Raw genomic sequence first — 16,833 nt, forward strand, 5'->3', positions numbered from 1 at the left:
TCCCTTCCTCTGGCCTGGGCGCGCAGCAGAGGGTCCCAGCGCCCTCCCTCTGGCCTGGGCGCGCAGCAGAGGGTCCCAGTTCCCTGGCGCTGGCCTGGGCGCGCAGCAGAGGGTCCCAGTTCCCTGGCGCTGGCCTGGGCGCAGCAGAGGGTCCCAGCGCTCTCCCTCTGGCCTGGGCGCGCAGCAGAGGGTCCCAGTGCCCTCCCTCTGGCCTGGGCGCGCAGCAGAGGGTCCCAGTTCCCTTCCTCTGGCCTGGGCGCGCAGCAGAGGGTCCCAGCTCCCTGGCGCTGGCCTGGGCGCGCAGCAGAGGGTCCCAGCGCTCTCCCTCTGGCCTGGGCGCGCAGCAGAGGGTCCCAGTGCCCTCCCTCTGGCCTGGGCGCGCAGCAGAGGGTCCCAGTGCCCGGGTTCCTGGCACCCACGTGGGCGACCCTAGATCTCGGGTGGGCGTGGCCTGCAGGCGTGTGGGCGGGATCAAGACCTTGCAGAGTGGGTGGGGCCGTGGCGCCGCTGGGCGGGGCCTGAACCCGGATTGGCTGGAGCAGGAGTGGGCGGGACTGGGATGCGTAGTGATTGGGATCAGCTCCTGGCAGGGGCGGGGCCAGGACTGCGGGGTGGGCGGGGCTTGGGTAGCGGAGTGGGAGGGGCCAGGAGCAGCGCGCAGGCGGGGTCGGTCGTTCTGTGCAGTGGGCGTGACCAGGCCTCGGTCGGGGCGTGGTCGGGCGTGCGGTGGGCGTGGAGATGGGCGGAGCCTGCCTGTCCTGGGGCGCTGAGAAGCTCGCGCACGCGCGTTACGGCGGTTTGGAGGTCGGCGGGTCGGGCCTGGCCGTGGTGTGGACGGCGGCCGGGAGGCCGGGAGGAGCATCGGGAGGCCGGGAGCACCGGGAGAAGTACCGGGAGGAGCACCGGGAGCACCGGGAGGCCGGGCCGGGGCCTCCCTCAGCCCGCCAAGATGGCCGCGGCGGCGCGCGGGGCTCCCGGGGTCCGGCGGGCGGGCGCGCGCTGAGCCGAGGGGGGCTGCTTGGTTCAGGGGGCCCTGTGCACCGGGCCCTGTGCACCCGGCCCTGTCCACCTGTCCCTGTCCACCGGCCTCTGTCCACCGGCCTCTGTCCACCTGTCCCTGTCCACCCGGCCCCTGTCCACCTGTCCCTGTCCACCTGTCCCTGTGCACCGGGCCCTGTGCACCAGCCCCTGTCCACCTGTCCACCTGTCCCTGTCCACCCGGCCCTGTCCACCTGTCCCTGTCCACCTGTCCCTGTCCACCGGCCTCTGTCCACCAGCCTCTGTCCACCTGTCCCTGTCCACCCGGCCCCTGTCCACCTGTCCCTGTCCACCTGTCCCTGTGCACCGGGCCCTGTGCACCAGCCCCTGTCCACCTGTCCACCTGTCCCTGTCCACCCGGCCCTGTCCACCTGTCCACCAGCCCCTGTCCACCCGTCCCTGTCCACCTGTCCCTGTCCACCGGCCTCTGTCCACCTGGCCCTGTCCACTGGGCACTCTGCACCAGCCCCTGTCCACCTGTCCCTGTCCACCCTGTCCCTGTCCACCTGTCCCTGTGCACCGGGCCCTGTGCACCAGCCCCTGTCCACCAGCCCCTGTCCTCCAGCCCCTGTCCACCTGTCCCTGTGCACCGGGCCCTGTGCACCAGCCCCTGTCCACCTGTCCCTGTCCACCCGGCCCTGTCCACCTGTGCACCGGGCCCCGAGCGCCTCCATGAACTCGGTGTCACCGGCTGCCGCGCCATACCGGAGCCCGGAGGAGAGCCGTCGGCCGCGTGCAGCACCCCACCTTCCCGACCCCCGCGGCTTGGGGCGCCCCGGATCCAGCCTTGCCGTGTCCTCCTCCCCGGTCACCGCAGGGGCTGCTGCCGCGGAGGAGCCCGACGAGGTGGACAAGTTTAAGGCCAAGTGTCTCACGGCCTGGAACAATGTCAAGTATGGTGAGGAGGCGCCCAGCGCAGCCGGGGGGGACCCCTTTCCCCCAAAAGTTGTCCCCCCGGGCAGCACAGGCTGACCCCCCTGGGCAGCTCTCCTGTGTCACCTTGGGCAGGGTGCTCCTCTGTGGGTTACTTACTGCATCTTGAAAATGGGCGCAGCGACCGGAAGTGCATTTCTGCCTGTTGCATGAAGGGTGGACACTCCCTTGGCTAGTCATGAGTTGTGGTGGTTGGGGGCGGCCAGCAAGCAGGGATGGAAGAGTGACCATCCCGGGACAGGATCGTGCCCGTTTTGCCTGGACGCTCCGTGGCTGACCATGGCCGCCCGACATCTCCCCAGGTTGGGCCGTCAAAAGCCGGACCAGCTTCAGCAAGATCTCCAGCGTGCACGTCTGTGGCCGGCGCTACCGTTTCGAAGGCGAGGGTGAGCTGCTGGCTGCCTGCCGCCAGGCTTGGGCGAGTCGAGGACGGGCAGGCTTGTCTTCGGTGGCAGCTGACAGCAGGGCTGTTGTCACCCAGGGGATATTCAGCGTTTCCAACGGGACTTCGTGTCCCGCCTGTGGCTCACGTACCGCCGAGACTTCCCGCCCCTGGCCGGGGGCTCTCGGGGCTACCTGACCTCTGACTGCGGCTGGGGCTGCATGTTACGCAGCGGCCAGATGATGCTGGCACAGAGCTTGCTGCTTCATTTCTTGCCCAGGGGTGAGTATGGGATGACAGCCACCACCCCCAACCCTGGGGGCCACGCGGGTCCACGCCCACAGGACTCCTGCTAGAACAAGAGTTTGCGGTCCCCCGTGAAAATGTAGTTTGGGGCTGGAGTGAGACTCGTTTACCATGGGAAGGTTCCAGTTAAATATGGGTTTGTGGGTGGGGTGAGGAGGTGGGCACCAGTGCGCACACACACCTAGGCTGTGCATCCTACTCCCTGCAGACTGGACGTGGGCCGGGGCCCTGGGCCTGGGTACGTCTGAGCCGCCAGGGTCGGCCTCTCCCGGCCGGTACCGGGGGCATGCCCGGTGGACGCCCCCACGCCGGGCCCAGGGCACCACGGAGTTGGAACATGAGCGGTGCCACCGGCAGATTGTATCCTGGTTTGCCGACCACCCCCGGGCCCCCTTCGGCCTGCACCGCCTGGTGGAACTCGGGCAGACCTCAGGCAAGAAGGCGGGGGACTGGTACGGGCCGTCGCTGGTAGCCCACATTCTCAGGTGAGGGCCGAGGCGGGGGCCACGGGGGCCGCTGGCGTCTCCCCCGACCCGGGCCACTCAGCCCCTCCTTCCTGGCCCGTAGGAAAGCCGTGGAGAGCTGCTCCGAGGTGTCTCATCTGGTGGTCTACGTGTCTCAGGACTGCACAGGTAAGGGGCTGGGGGCCAAGGTCACGGGCAGCCTGCTGACCAAGGTCATCCGGTGGCCCCAGCTTGCCTCTGGGACGGAGGAGGGACGCTTGGCAAGTTGTTGGCAACCCTCGTCTCTGACCCTCCCCCAATCCCAGGAGCAGAAAAATTACTTGATTTTTAAAAACAAAGTTGTATTTGTGGAGCCGGCAGGCACAGCCAGTTAACACCGCCAACTCGCAGAGCCTCAGCTGCTCTGTTTGTGTCTCAGCTCCCTGCTCATGGGCCTCGGGAGCACCTGTCACATTGTGGGAGAACAGGACGGGGCTCCGGGCTCCTGGCTGCTGCCTGACCCAGCCTTGGCCGGCCGGTGGAAGCATTTGGGCGGTGAACCTGCAGACAGAAACTCTCTGTCCCTGTGCCTCGAAACATATAAACAAAGAGATTGAAATGTCTGTTTATTTGAGACAACTGCCCGCAGCAGCCAGGAGCCAGGACCTTCATCCAGATCTCCCCTACAGGTAGCCGTTGTTAGCCGCCATCTCCCAGGGCGTGCACTGGTTGGAAGCTGGGATCCGGAATGGAGTCAGGACTCGAACCCAGGCCTTCTGGTCCGGATGTGGGTCGCCCACTCGCCCAGTGGCACCTTAACCTGTGCCCCAAACACTCTTCTGGAGGCATCTCCTTGCACAATGTGCGGGTCGAGACACCAGCTCATCCTCTCCTCGAGTCCGCCTTCGCTATAAATCCACCAGCAAGTGCAGGTGCCGGAGCCTGGGCTGGTCTGCCTGGTCAGTGTGACCAGGAATGCTGGAGCCCCTAGAGCTGGGCACAAGGCTGGGCTTGGTTTAGGCTGGTGCCAGGGAAGCCACATGCCCGTGCTTTTCCATGCCCTGTTTGCAGGTGTGGCGGCTGTGCTGTGCTGTGTTGGTCTGAGAAGGGCCCAGGCTCAGCAAGGGAGAAGGAAGGCTCAGAGGCCACTTGAGCCCAGAGGGGCCTGGAGCAGTAGGGCTCCCCTTGGGAGATGTTCACCAGAGCCACTGAGGACCGCCTAGGGAGGGGCTCCACCTGTCCCCTGCCCTGAGCTGTGGGTCTGAGTGGCAGGCCCTTAGTCATTCCTGCTGTGAAATGGGCGTGTGCACACACACCCCTGCCCGGAGCTCCCTGGGGTCGGAGGGCACTGGGCGGACACTTCGATGCTGGCCGTAACAGCTGCGAGTCTGCATGGGGGCGGGGGCCCTGGGGTTACCGGTCACCTGGCAGCGTGTGGCGTGACCTGCTGCCCTGTCCCTACAGTGTACAAGGCAGACGTGGCCCGCCTGGTGGCCATGCCAGACCCCGCTGCCGAGTGGAAATCTGTTGTCATCCTCGTGCCCGTGCGGCTGGGTGGCGAGACCCTCAACCCCGTGTATGTGCCCTGTGTGAAGGTAGGTTCCGGCTGATGGCAGGCGCCTCTCCCTGGGGGCCCTCCAGGCTTTCTGTCTGCAGTTCTCTGGTCCCCTCGTCTCTTTAACCAACATTTGGGGAGCATGCGCTGCACGCCAATGTCCCCACTGCTGGGGGTTCAGAGCTGCCTGGAACAGCCAAAGCCGTGCCCACATCTTGGGAATGGTGGGACCACATTTACTCTCAGATGCTAACAGGGCAAGTTTCAGGGTGCAGTGAAGGGCCCAGGAAATCCCTTCCCCAGCCAACAGACGTGGAGGGGCAGAGGACCGGTGCTTCCAGCCGACCCCAGGGGCTGCAAGGGCCCTCCTGGGTCAGATACATCCCTGGGTCTCCCAGCGCCCCCCAGAGGCAGTGTTGACACTCAGTCTCCTCTGTCCCCTGAGGAACATGAGGCCTTTGCCAGTACCTCACCTCTCGGGACATTCACGGGCGTGACCATGGGTGTGTCTGGCTGTTTCATAGCAATGTGGGATTCCAGGCTGTTTTTTTTTTTTTTTTTAATTTTTTCATTGCATGCATTTCCAGGAACTTTGCGAAGCCCGTATTTCCTGCTTTATTCTTTTTAAAAAAAGATTTGAGGGCCTGGTGCAGTAGCCTAAGGTGGCTAAAGTCCTTGTCTTGCATGCACCAGGGTCCCATATAGGCGCCGGTTCCCACTTCCCAGCTGCTCCACTTCCCACCCAGCTCCCTGCCTGTGGCCTGGGAAAGCAGTGAGGACGGCCCACAGCCTGGGGACCTGCACCTGTGTGGGAGACCCGGAAGAAGCTCCTGGGTCCTGGCTTCAGATCGGCTCAGCTCTGGCCATTGCAGCCACTTGGAAAGTGAACCAGTGGATGGAAAATCTCCTTTCCTTTACAAAAAGGAAATTTTCCTTTTTGTAAAACTGACTTTCCAATTTTAAAAACAACAACATTGAAAGGCAGAGAGGATCAGAAGAGATCTTGCACCTGTTGGCTCACTGTGTGCGGCAGGAACCCGAGGCCTGGGCCGCCTCGCAGGTGTGTAACAGAGCTAGACCGCGAGCCGGGTGCTGTCGTCCCAGGGAGCGGTTTACCACGCTGTGCCACGGCTCCTTTCCCATAACGTCACCACTGGCTGTCCAGTGAGGCCAGTCATGTTTTTTTTACAGATGTATTTAGGGCCCGGCACAATGGCGCAGTGGTTAAAGTCCTCGCCTTGCACGCCCGGGATCCCTTATGGGCGCCGGTTCTAATCCTGGCAGCTACACTTCCCATCCAGCTCCCTGCCTGTGGCCTGGGAAAGCAGTCGAGGACGGCCCACAGCCTTGGGACCCTGCACCCGGTGGGAGACCCGGGAGAGGCTCCTGGCTTCTGATCGGCATAGCATCGGCTGTTGCGCTCACTTGGGGAGTGAATCATCGGACAGAAGATCTTCCTCTCTGTCTCTCCTCTCTGTATTTCCACCTTTCCAATAAAAATAAATACATCTTTTTTTTTTGAGATTTATTTTATTTTTATTGGAAAGGCAGAAATACAGAGAGAAGGGGAAAGAGAGGAAGATCTTCCGTCTGATGATTTATTCCCCAAGCGGCTCCAACTGCCAGTGCTGTGCCGATCCAAAGCCAGGAGCTGGGAGCTTCCTCCGGTCTCCCACCGGGTGCAGGGTTCCAAGGCTGTGGGCCGTCCTCCACTGCTTTCCCAGGCCACAGGCAGGGAGCTGGATGGGAAGTGGAGCTGCCAGGATTAGAACTGGCACTCCTATGGGATCCCGGGCGTGCAAGGCGAGAACTTTAGCCACTACCCTATCGTGCCCGAGCCCAAGGTCAGTCATTTAACTCATCTTGTCCCTCGTCCATCTCCATGCTGTGCTCAGGACCCAGCCTGGTCACAGCTGTCCTGCAGGTCTGGCACCTGCTCCATGCTTGTTGAGCGGCTGCTTGACAGCTCCTCCCTCAGCCTTGTCCACTCACCTCCCCGCAGGAGCTGCTGCGCTTGGAGCTGTGCCTGGGCATCATTGGGGGCAAGCCGCGGCACTCACTGTACTTCATTGGCTACCAGGGTAGGCCCTGTCCCCCTGGGCTCACGTCTACCCCGCTCCCCTGGGCTCGTGTCCACCCTCCCTCGCTCCCCTGGGCTCGCGTCCACCCCGCTCCCTCCCCGGGCTTGCGTGCACCCTCCCTCGCTCCCCTGGGCTCGCGTCCACCCTCCCTCCCTCCCCTGGGCTCACGTCCACCCTCCCTCCGCTGGGCTCGTGTCCACCCTCCCTCGCTCCCCTGGGCTCACGTCCACCCTCCCTCGCTCCCCACAGATGACTTTCTGCTCTACCTGGACCCCCACTACTGCCAACCCACTGTGGACGTTAGCCAGGCTAACTTCCCCCTAGAGGTGAGCCTGGCCTCCCTGGGCGGGGCTGTGGTGGGGGGCACAGGGTACCCCTGAGCATCTCCCTGGGCAGGGCTGTGGTGGGGGGCACAGGGAGGGTACAGGGTACCCCTGAGCATCTCCCTGGGCAGGGCTGTGGTGGGGGCACAGAGGACCCCTGAGCACCCCCCTGTCTGCCCAGTCCTTCCACTGCACCTCCCCCCGCAAGATGGCCTTCACCAAAATGGACCCGAGCTGTACTGTGGGGTTCTACGCCGGAAACAGGAAGGAGTTTGACACACTGTGCTTGGAGCTGACCAGGGTGAGCCGAGGAAGGCGGGGGGACAAGCAGAGGTGCACCAGGGGTTCTGGTGTGGCAAGGGGCTGCTACCTGAGCTCTGGAAACAGCCGCGTGCATGCCCACCTTGACCAAGGCAGGCACGCTGGTCAGGGTCATCCTACGCAGGAGGGCAGCTCCCCCCAGGACACTTCCCTCTCTGCCTCGTGGCGGTTCATTAGAACCAAGGCCACTTTTGCAGTAGCTCCCGGAAGATGCCAGGGCTGCTCATTGGCTAGGGAGGGTCATGTGCTCCCCAGAGCCAATCACAGGGCTGGAGGGGAGCACCTGCTGGCAGCAGGCAGCTTTGGGACACACATCCAGCACCTTTAACATCGCCAGGGTCAAGGTTGTGGGCGTTCCTCAGCTGGCAGCTGAGCCTCCCTCCTCTGCTCCCCACCAGGTCCTCAGCTCCTCCTCGGCCACGGAGCGGTACCCCATGTTCACTGTGGCCGAGGGCCACGCCCAGGATCACGGTGTGGAGGACCTGTGCTCCCAGCTCTCGGCCCAGCCCCTGCTGCAGCTCCCGAGGCCCGGGCTGCTCCTCAGGGCCCAGCGGCCCAGCTCTGAGGACTTTGTGCTTTTGTGAAGGGGAGGGGACGTGTGCGCGTGCGGGGAGAGGCAATGCTATTTATTTTTTTATTTATGTCTTTGGGTGTGGGAATTCACACTCTGCCAGGGAAGTGGCATTTCCCTGGTGACCGCCCTGCCCGAGGCCAAGCTCAGCCTGGGAAACCGGGGCCACTCGGCCTCGGCCGCCATGCAGCCCGCCAGGCCTCAGGCCTTCTGGGCACCCACTCAGGGTCTGACTTAAGTACTGTACTTTGCACTGGACCAGTCGTGTCCCTTGGTGGTTCCAAAGGTCCTGCTGAGGACTTAATAAAAGCTGTTGGATTTGACCGTGGTGCTGATGCCGAGGGCCTCCGTTTACACATCTGGAGGATGCGGAGGCTCCCTTGTCTGCAGGTGGACAGAAGGTTCCAGGATAAAGGCAGAGCCCAGGCAGGGGCTTGCAGCCCCCCTCGTGGGCCCCGGCTGCACCCCAGTCCTCAGTGGAGGCCCTTGGAGCCCTGCTTCTTCTGCTGCTGCCGCCTCAGCTGGCGGAAGTGCAGCCTTTTTGGGTTTAGGCCGAAGGCTTGCAGTCTCTGGTGGCTGAACTCGTGGCCACCCAGCGTCACCGTGGGGCCCAGCAGCCGGGCCTTCTTGTTCCTCCTCCGCTTCTGGGGGGCTGGCTTCTTTGGAGCTGACTCTGGGGCCCCGTCTTCCTGTGCCGGGGGGCTCTCGGGGCGGGGCCGCTTCCCCTGCGACCCGTTGGGCACCGACAGCGGCCCAAGCGCATTGGCCTTATCTCCCTGTGGCTTCCTTGCGGCTTCCGTGGGCACCTCCGTCCTGGGGGGGTGGGGGGACAGCGTGAACACAGGCCAGGCACAGGGGCTCCGTGCTGCACACCAGCACCCCACTGCACGGAGGGGGGAAGGTAGAGGCAGCAACCTGGCGATGCTGGGCCTGCCTGCATTCTAAACTGGGGCTGCTGCTCACTGCTGGACCGAGTGGCGTGGTCTTGTAGCACAGTGGGTTAATAAGCCATTGCTTGGGACATCAGACTGAAGTTCTGACTGCTATGCTTCTCATTCAGCTTCCTGCCACCGTGCCTGGGAGATGGTGGCAGATGGCCTGGGGCCTCTGTCACCTCCATGGGGGACCCCCTGCCTCCAGCCCAGCCCCACTGTAGCAAGCATTTGGAGGGAAGCAGTGGGTGGGAGATGTCTGTCTCTCGCCTTTCAGATAATCAATGCTAACATTTAACTCGGCTTTGTAGCAGCTGGCTGAGCTTCTGTCACCCATTCTCCATTCCCCTCCCAAACTTTAATTTATTTGAAAGGCAGAGTAACCAGACCCCACGCGGTAGCAGAGTGCCTAATGTGCTCGTCCTGCACCTGCCAGGATCCCACATGGGCACAGGTTCATGTCTTGGCTGCCCCACTTCTCACCAAGCTCCCTGCCTGTGGCCTGGGAAAGCAGTGGAGGACAGCCCAAAGCCAGGGGACCCTGCACCCGCTCCTGGCTCCTGGCTCCAGACTGGCTCAGCTCTAGCTGTTACAGCCTTTTGGGGGGGGGGGAATGAACCATCAGATGGAAGATATCTCCCCTCCCCTCCCCTTCTGTCTGACTTTGCCTTTCAAATAAATAAACTGGTCTTAAATAGCACAAAACTGAACAGCTGCTACCAGAGTTGGCATTCAGACGCGTGTGGGAGACTGCTGTCTGAAGCCACAGCCTGACCCCTGGCAGCCTCGGCTGCTGTGGCTTCGTACACTGTGGAGTCATGGGAATCCACTCGGTAACCGAGGACCTGACCACACGAGCCATGGGCCAGTAGCGTGGGGCAGGCACTTGGCCAATGTGATAGGCAGCGGCCGCCTGGCCAGGCCTGGCACCCCAGGGGTTCCCGACCCAACCTCCCTCCAACTCGGGCATGCTCACTCTTCAGCACACAGCGACTTGAAGATCTGTCTCTTCTTCCACGTGTTGCGTGCCTTCTGGCTGTATGCCCTCTTGTCCTGTAGCTCCTCCTGCTCTGACCTGCAGAGGCCAGGCACCTGTCTGTCAGCTGACACTCTGGGCACCACCTGCATTCCCGCCCGACCCAGCCCGGCCCATCTTTCCCCCGGCTCCGGCCAGTCCTAGCCCAGCTCTGCCCCGGCTCCCGCCAGCCCCAGCCCGGCTCTGCCCCGGCTCCCGCCAGCCCCAGCCCAGCTCTGCCCCGGCTCCCGCCAGCCCCAGCCCGGCTCTGCCCCGGCTCCTGCCAGCCCCAGCCCGGCTCTGCCCCGGCTCCCGCCAGCCCCAGCCCGGCTCTGCCCCGGCTCCTGCCAGCCCTGGCCTGGGCACCTGTACATGCAGGTCTTCTTCAGTGAGCACCACCGGTTCAGCTCCTTGTCGTCCGCGGCCAGGATCTGGGGGGCAGGGGAATCAGGTAGGACTCCTGCCATGTGATTTCCCAGGGAGCCCCTGAACTGGAACCCAGCCTGCCAGGCACCCTTCACGAGCCAGCACAGGCTGCACAGCCACGAGGAAGGGCCTGACGTGAGGCTTGTTGCACAGATGGGGATACTGAGGCATGCCGTAAGTCACCAGTCTGTCAATGGTGAGCTTTTATCACCCGAGCTGTATTTAAATGAGCGAGGCCACTGTTGCTACGGCGTCTCTGGGATGAGGCACGGGGCCCTGGGGTGTAGCCCGGGCTGTGTCCCCCTCCGCTGCCCAGGGTCCCCACCTCTTCGGTGCTCAGCCCGAAGTCACAGGGAACCACGCTGCGGTACTTGAAGCGACAGGGCAGGTCATCAATGATGTCCTCGTAGTCCAGGCGGTAGTACTCGTCCAGGTACTCCTCAAATGTCTTGTCCCCTGCAGGGGGGACAGCCAGGCTGCCGGGGTGGCCCAGAGCCCAGGGAGCCCGCAGCCCCCCGCGCGGCCCCAGCCCGGCCAGCCTCACCAGGGTCAAACACTGGCTTCTCCTGGCCCACGGCCGCGGCGAAGGGCGACCTGCGTTTCTTCTTGCCCGATGCGGGCGGCTTGAGCTGCTTCTTCCGCGGCTGGCTGGGGTCGTAGTCAGCGTCCATCTGCAGAGGCGGGCGGGCTGGACGTGGGCGGCGCTCAGGGGGTCCTAGGTCCCGCCCTGAGCCTTGCACACCCAACAAGAAGTCTCCCCAAGCCCACTCACATTAAAGTCGGGATCCTCGCAGTGTGGCTCATGCTGGCTCCAGGCCCCGTCCTGCTCGAGCCCGTCCCACCTGTCCCAATTCCAGTCATCTGGTTCCGGAAGGATGGCCGAGGTCAGGGCAGGAGCCGGGGGCTCTGGGCCCAGCGCCCCTGCCCAGCCCCAGGCGGACCTCACCTTCCAGCCCTTCCTCCTCCTCAAACTGTGGCTTCTCCTCCTCCGTAGCGCCGTAATACTCATCGCCAAAGCACTTCTGCGGGGTCAGGGCACGGGGTTGCACGGTTCACCCCTGGCAGGCCAGTGGAGCGTTCCCCCCAAAGCCCCTTTCTGGCCCCAGAAAGCACCCTAGACAGCTTTGCCCCTGCCCAGGCCTTGGTGGCTCCCCAGGGACCCTTGGGACCCAGCTCCTGACACGGGGGGACCCTGTGGGTCCAGGTCCCCCACCCAGTACCCTCTGCAATGCTTGCTCCCTCCCTCAGTGCCCACTCAGTCCTCAGGTGTACACTTAGCTGCCCCTCTGCTCGACCAGCCAGGTAGGGACGTTAAGACCCCACATGCCAGCAAGGTGGACCCTTCTCCTGCCGTGGGATCCGGGAGGCCAGCCTGAGCGCTTGGGCCCCTGCACCCACGTCGGAGACCCTCATGAAGCTCGGGCCTGGCTCAGTTCCGGCCACTGCAGCCATCCGGGGAGTAACCCAGTGGATGGAGGATCTCTGTCTCCCATTGTTTCAAATGAATAAGTAAATGTTTAAACAGATCACAAGAAAAAGGGGGAAAAAAAGAAGGAATTACAAGGAAATGTGATCCTTGAATTGCAATGCTCCCACTTGCAACTGTCTGATTTTCTAGAATGGTGCAGAAGCCAGAGTATGTGGGAGCAGCTGTCCTGTGAGCCCCACGTGGGCAGCTCCTCCCTGTGGTCACGAGTGGACTCAACCGCAGCCAGTCCCTCTGCTGTGCTCTCACGAGGTCAGGTGGCCCCACGGGCATGCCCCGCGGCAACTCGAGGGGGAATCTTCCTGAACATTCCAGCGCACGGAGCTTGCTGCACCCCTGACCTCGCTGCCCTCCTCAGACGAGCGGGGAGGGGCTCGAAGGGCAGGTGCCCGGCGCCCCCACGGTCCCCCGGAAGGTCAGGAGGGGCCGCACCTGCATGAGCTGGTCGTGGCGCGCCGGGTCGAAGTCCCCGTCCAGGTCCTGCTCCTCCAAGCCCAGCGTCTCGTTGCCCGTGACCTGCCGCAGCTTCTCCAGCTTCGCCAGAATCTCCTTCCGCTTCAGGTTCTTGAGTTGTTTCAGTTCTTCCTGCTTCTTGGCCTTCTCCTGCGGGCGGGGGAAGACGCGGGTGGGCCTGCGGGCGGGGGTGCGGGTGAGTGCCCGGGCCCCTCCAGCCGCCCACACGCCCACGCACCCTCCTCTTCCGCTCCCGCGTCTCTTCACGCTTCTCCTTCCGGCGCTCGTCCTTGCGCCTCACGGAGGATGCGATGCTGCGCGGGTAGGTCTTCACCTGGGGCAGTCCAGACAAGGCAGGCCAGGGAGGTGACTAGGGGTGGTCCAGGCCAGGGGCTGGAGGCTGGAGGCGGGGGGATCGGATCCCCAGGGCGCTGCTCCCCAGCCACGCACAGAGGGACCCGGGGCAGGCCAGGGAGGTGACTAGGGGTGGTCCAGGCCAGGGGCTGGAGGCTGGAGGCTGGAGGCTGGAGGCGGGGCGTTCGGATCCCAGGGTGCTTGCTCCCCAGCCACGCACCGAGGCCGAGTCCGGCTCCTCGAAGCGGAAGTTGTATTTGTGCTCAAAATCCTCCTGTTTCTTCAGGAACAGCTCGCCCTCGTCCGAGGAGTCGTCCACAGCCAGCTGCACTGGGGGGCCGGGGGTGCTGTGGATAAGATGGGGGCGTGGGGACGCCTAAGTGAGGTTCCCGCACACACCCTGGCGAGGCAGGCACGGGGACCCGTGCATTGATGATGATTCTCTCTCTTTTTTCAGTGATCTACTTCTGTTTATTTGAAAGTTACAGAAGGAGACAGAAAAAGTTTCATCTGCTGGTCCACTCCCCGAGTGGCCAGAGGGCCAGGATGGTCCAGGCTCGAGCCAGGAGCCTCCTCCGGGTCTCCCACGCAGGTGCAGGGTCCCCAGGCTGTGGGCCGTCCTCCACTGCTTTCCCAGGCCACAGGCAGGGAGTGGGGTGGGCGGTGGGGACAGAGGGACTCACCGCTCTTCCTCCTCCTCGTTTTCCGTGTCCTCCTCCTCGTAGCGCTTGTTGAGGATGTAATCCCGCAGGAACTGTTCCCCCTCCTCCAGCTCCGGGTTGTTCCAGTACTCCTTGAGGTAGGTCTGGGGGCAAGGAGGGGGCGGTGGCATGACCCAGGCCAGAGGGCAGACGTGACCCCCGGGTCGACTCAGGGAATGGAAACGGCCCAGCCAGGCTGATCCCCATTGTATGGATGGGAATACGGAGTCCCTCGGATGGGCACGGCTCGCCCCCACCCCGTGACCACCCGCGACCGCTCACCAGCTCCTTCAGGGATTCCGGGTCCCGGGCCTCCTTCTGTCCCTTCAGCCACTCCACGTAGTCTGCCTCCTCCTGGGCCTGGGTCGTGAGGGAGCCGGCACTGAGGGGTCTGCAGGAGCCCCTGGCGGCACCCCGCTGCTGTGGCCCCCAGCAGGCCATCCGGGCCTGGGCACCCACCTTCTCCTCCTGGCTCCTGGCTCGCTTCTGCAGCAGCCCGGAGCCCCCTTCTCCAGCGCTGTCCTCATCCTCGCTGTCTTCCACGAACGCGCGGAAGCTGTCCACACAGAAAAACGGGATTCAGGACAGGCCACCCCCTCCTAGCCTGCCCCCATTTCACAGATGTGCAAACCGAGGCTGTGAAGCCCGGTCCCCGCCCCAGCTCACCTCTCCTTGAGCTGCTGCTGCTCCTCCATATAACTTTTGGATGAAGCTGGCTGCAAGGGAGACAGCGATGTGGGCCTGGGCCGGGCCGGGCCTCAGTACCCCCACCATGGCCGGCCCACCCCACCCCTTACCTGGAGTCTCTGAGCTGAGCTCTCCTCGTCCGAGTTGTCCTCGTCCACATATTTGCTGGACAGGAAGGAGGGGGAACTCAGAACTTGACTGTCCAGGGCAGCTCGCTGGCCCAGCATGCGGGGGCTGCAGCCTTGGGCGTCTCTGGGGGAGTCCCCCCCACTCCCAGGCGCCTGCTTGGTTCTCTCATCTGCTTCTGCCCTGAGACCGTCTGTGGTTCTGAGAAGGCTGGGGCGGGCAGCGGGCGGGCCGGGACGAGGACGGACCACAGGCCACCTTACCCTCCCTTCTCCAAGATGACCTTCCGCTCATAGTCCTTCAGGTACATGGGCCGCGCTTTCTCCGGCTTCTCGGAAGTCGACGCTTCCTCTTCCTCCTCTGAGGATGAAGCTGTTGGCCCACACGGAGACCCTCACATCACCCACGACCCTCCTGGGCAGAGTCCTCACTCGCCCTGTTCCTTCCTCCCCCCACACCCCCTATGACAGAAAGACACAAAGATCCTCCAGCTGCAGGTTCACTTCCCATCTGAAGCCAGGAGCCAGGAGCCTCCTCCGGGTCTCCCACGCGGGTGCAGGGTCCCACGGCTGTGGGCCGTCCTCCACTGCTTTCCCAGGCCACAGGCAGGGAGCTGGGTGGGCAGTGGGGCAGCTGGGACTCACGTCGCACTTGATACTGGCCCAGTAACCAATCAGGATTAGTTTTAACGTGCCCTGGGCTTAGGACATTGCTGCATTCCACATCACAGACCACTGTCCTGCCCACAGCTCAGAGGAAGGTTTGTGCAAACGTGGCTGGAAATCAGATGAACACTGTGGGGAGACCCCACGGGGGCGCCCACACGCCGGATGGAAGACCACCCCGCTCAAGTTCTACCAGGGAAGAAGCAGGTGAGTGCCAGGCCCGCCAGACCTGGGCTCTGATAGAAGGTGGCATCTTTCTGGTAAATCCGAGGGTCTTTCTTCTTAAGCAGGGACAGGGTCCGGTAAAAGTCGCGCTCCTGCTGTGGGTCAAATTCCTAGGGAAAGGGGACAGGTGGGAGAGAAGGATTGGGGGGAAAACGGGGTGCAGCCGGGGAGTGAGTGGCAGGGAACACAGGTGTGCAGGGCAGGGGTCAGGGACAACACGGACGGGGTCAGGTGGGCTGGGACTGGCAAGGGATCCGAGCTGCCACGGCAAGTAGCAGGATGCCACGCTTGGTCCAGGGACTTGAGCACACTGGCAAGAAGGTGGAAGTCCTGGGGACCCCTGGACACTGGGATGTCTCTGTCCTGGGGTGCAGTGAAGGTCGGGGAGCCTGGGGACCCCTGAACACCGGGATGGCACCCCCGGGGGTGCAGTGAGGGTCGGGGAGCCTGGGGACCCCTGGACAGTTAGATGGCACCCCCGGTGTGCAGTGAGGGTCGGGGAGCCTGGGGACCCCTGGACACTGGGATGTCTCTGTCCTGGGGTACAGTGGGGGTCGGAGCCTGGGGACCCCTGGACACCGGGATGGCATCCCCGGTGTGCAGTGAGGGTCGGAGAGCCTGGGGACCCCTGGACACCGGGATGGCACCCCCGGGGGTGCACTGAGCGGCTAGGGCGCCTCGGACACGGCGGCGTGGACAGGAAGCCTACCACGCGCTCGTCGCTCGAGTCGGACTCGGAGCTCGAGTCGTCGCCGTCCCGGTCCCCGTAGCGATCCTTGACTGCGGGGTGCAGACGGGTGACCCTCCTCAGCACCCCCACCCATCAGGCTGGGCGGAGCGCCCCCATGCCCTCCCCTTGGCTCCGCCGCAGGCCCGGGCCCCGCCGCCGGCAGCCGCCGCACTCACGTCGCTGCAGCTCCTCGCGCTCCCGGTAGCGGCTGTACCGAGCGGCGAACGCCGCGTTCACGCGCAGAGGCGATGCCCCGCGCGGCTCCGGCATGGCGGCCTCGGGAGCCAGCGCGCACGCGCCGGGCAGACCCCCGGAGGGGCGTGGCTCGCATCGCGCACTGGCCAGTGAGAGCTTGCAGGGGGTGGAGCCAAAGCCTAGCCCCGCCTCCCTGCTAACCAGTGCGCACGCACCGGGCCAGCGGAGGGGGGCGTGGCTCCTCACACCCAGCTCTCCCCGTGGGCGGGGCCGCGCCCATCCCGGTCTCTGCGAGTCACCGCGCACGCGCCGGTCAGCGGGGGCGTGGTCTTTAGCAGGCACCGCCCCCTCATGGGCGGGGCCCGCCCCTTCCGGGCACCTGGCCGCTTCGAGGAAGGCCGCGGCCTGGCCCTGCCCTTCTGCCCGCCCTGCCCTCCTGCCCGCCCTGCCCTCCTGCCCGCCCTGCCCTTCCCTGTCCGCCCTGCCCTCCTGCCCGCCCGCCCTCCATCGGGGCTCCGGCCCGACATCTGGGGGCCCTTTCTCCATCGTGGTTTCCTGCCTCCCTTCCGGTCCGATAGCGCCACGCCCACCGCTGCCTCGCCCGCTTCCCCTGGGAATGACCGCTCCCCGCCCTGCCCCCAACGGCGCCTCCGTCTCCGGGACCCTCCCCCGGGGACCCTCCTCTCCTTCTGGAGACCCTCTCTCCCCCCGGGGACCCTCTCTCCCCCCGGGGACCCTCCTCTCCTTCTGGAGACCCTCTCTCCCCCCGGGGACCCTCCTCTCCTTCTGGAGACCCTCTCTCCCCGCCCCCGGGGACCCTCCTCTCCTTCTGGAGACCCTCTCTCCCCCGGGGACCCTCTCCCCCCCGGGACCCTCCTCTCCTTC

The 16,833-nt window shown here is 64.5% G+C and overlaps 2 protein-coding genes across 2 annotated transcripts; one reads left to right on the forward strand and one right to left on the reverse strand.

The window, feature by feature from the left end:
* Positions 1-1,379: 1,379 nt before the first annotated feature.
* ATG4D (autophagy related 4D cysteine peptidase) lies at positions 1,380-8,276 on the forward strand. Its single transcript, XM_040986294.1, has 10 exons — positions 1,380-1,936; positions 2,274-2,357; positions 2,453-2,635; positions 2,868-3,144; positions 3,227-3,291; positions 4,567-4,697; positions 6,660-6,738; positions 6,988-7,064; positions 7,243-7,362; positions 7,781-8,276. Exons 1-10 carry the CDS (start codon positions 1,711-1,713, stop codon positions 7,964-7,966), a joined length of 1,428 nt encoding a protein of 475 aa, XP_040842228.1. The 5' UTR covers positions 1,380-1,710; the 3' UTR covers positions 7,967-8,276.
* On the reverse strand, positions 8,073-16,023 carry KRI1 (KRI1 homolog). Its single transcript, XM_040986291.1, has 19 exons — positions 15,930-16,023; positions 15,733-15,803; positions 15,028-15,133; positions 14,397-14,505; positions 14,118-14,172; positions 13,987-14,036; positions 13,780-13,876; positions 13,603-13,680; positions 13,303-13,424; positions 12,840-12,966; positions 12,504-12,599; positions 12,245-12,415; positions 11,273-11,348; positions 11,099-11,187; positions 10,871-10,997; positions 10,652-10,782; positions 10,267-10,331; positions 9,862-9,960; positions 8,073-8,766 (listed from the first exon to the last, which is right to left on the reverse strand). Exons 1-19 carry the CDS (start codon positions 16,021-16,023, stop codon positions 8,427-8,429), a joined length of 2,103 nt encoding a protein of 700 aa, XP_040842225.1. The 3' UTR covers positions 8,073-8,426.
* Positions 16,024-16,833: the final 810 nt, after the last annotated feature.

Source organism: Ochotona curzoniae, unplaced genomic scaffold (assembly GCF_017591425.1).
Source record: "Ochotona curzoniae isolate NIBS_2020 unplaced genomic scaffold, NIBS_Ocur_1.0 contig_4502, whole genome shotgun sequence".
Taxonomy (NCBI): Eukaryota; Metazoa; Chordata; class Mammalia; order Lagomorpha; family Ochotonidae; genus Ochotona; species Ochotona curzoniae.

Bases quoted from the DNA above. Each gene is read 5' to 3' on its own strand.
- KRI1 (XM_040986291.1), bottom strand. From the start codon at position 16,023: ATGCCGGAGCCGCGCGGGGCATCGCCTCTGCGCGTGAACGCGGCGTTC. The intron at 14,173-14,396 runs GTAAGGTGGCCT...CTTCCTGTCCAG, and splicing joins GTCATCTTGGAGAAGGGAGG to CAAATATGTGGACGAGGACA. The intron at 11,349-12,244 runs GTGCGGCCCCTC...CTGACCCCGCAG, and splicing joins GCCACGACCAGCTCATGCAG to AAGTGCTTTGGCGATGAGTA.
- ATG4D (XM_040986294.1), top strand. From the start codon at position 1,711: ATGAACTCGGTGTCACCGGCTGCCGCGCCATACCGGAGCCCGGAGGAG. The intron at 1,937-2,273 runs GTGAGGAGGCGC...ACATCTCCCCAG, and splicing joins CTGGAACAATGTCAAGTATG to GTTGGGCCGTCAAAAGCCGG. The intron at 7,065-7,242 runs GTGAGCCTGGCC...CTGTCTGCCCAG, and splicing joins AGGCTAACTTCCCCCTAGAG to TCCTTCCACTGCACCTCCCC.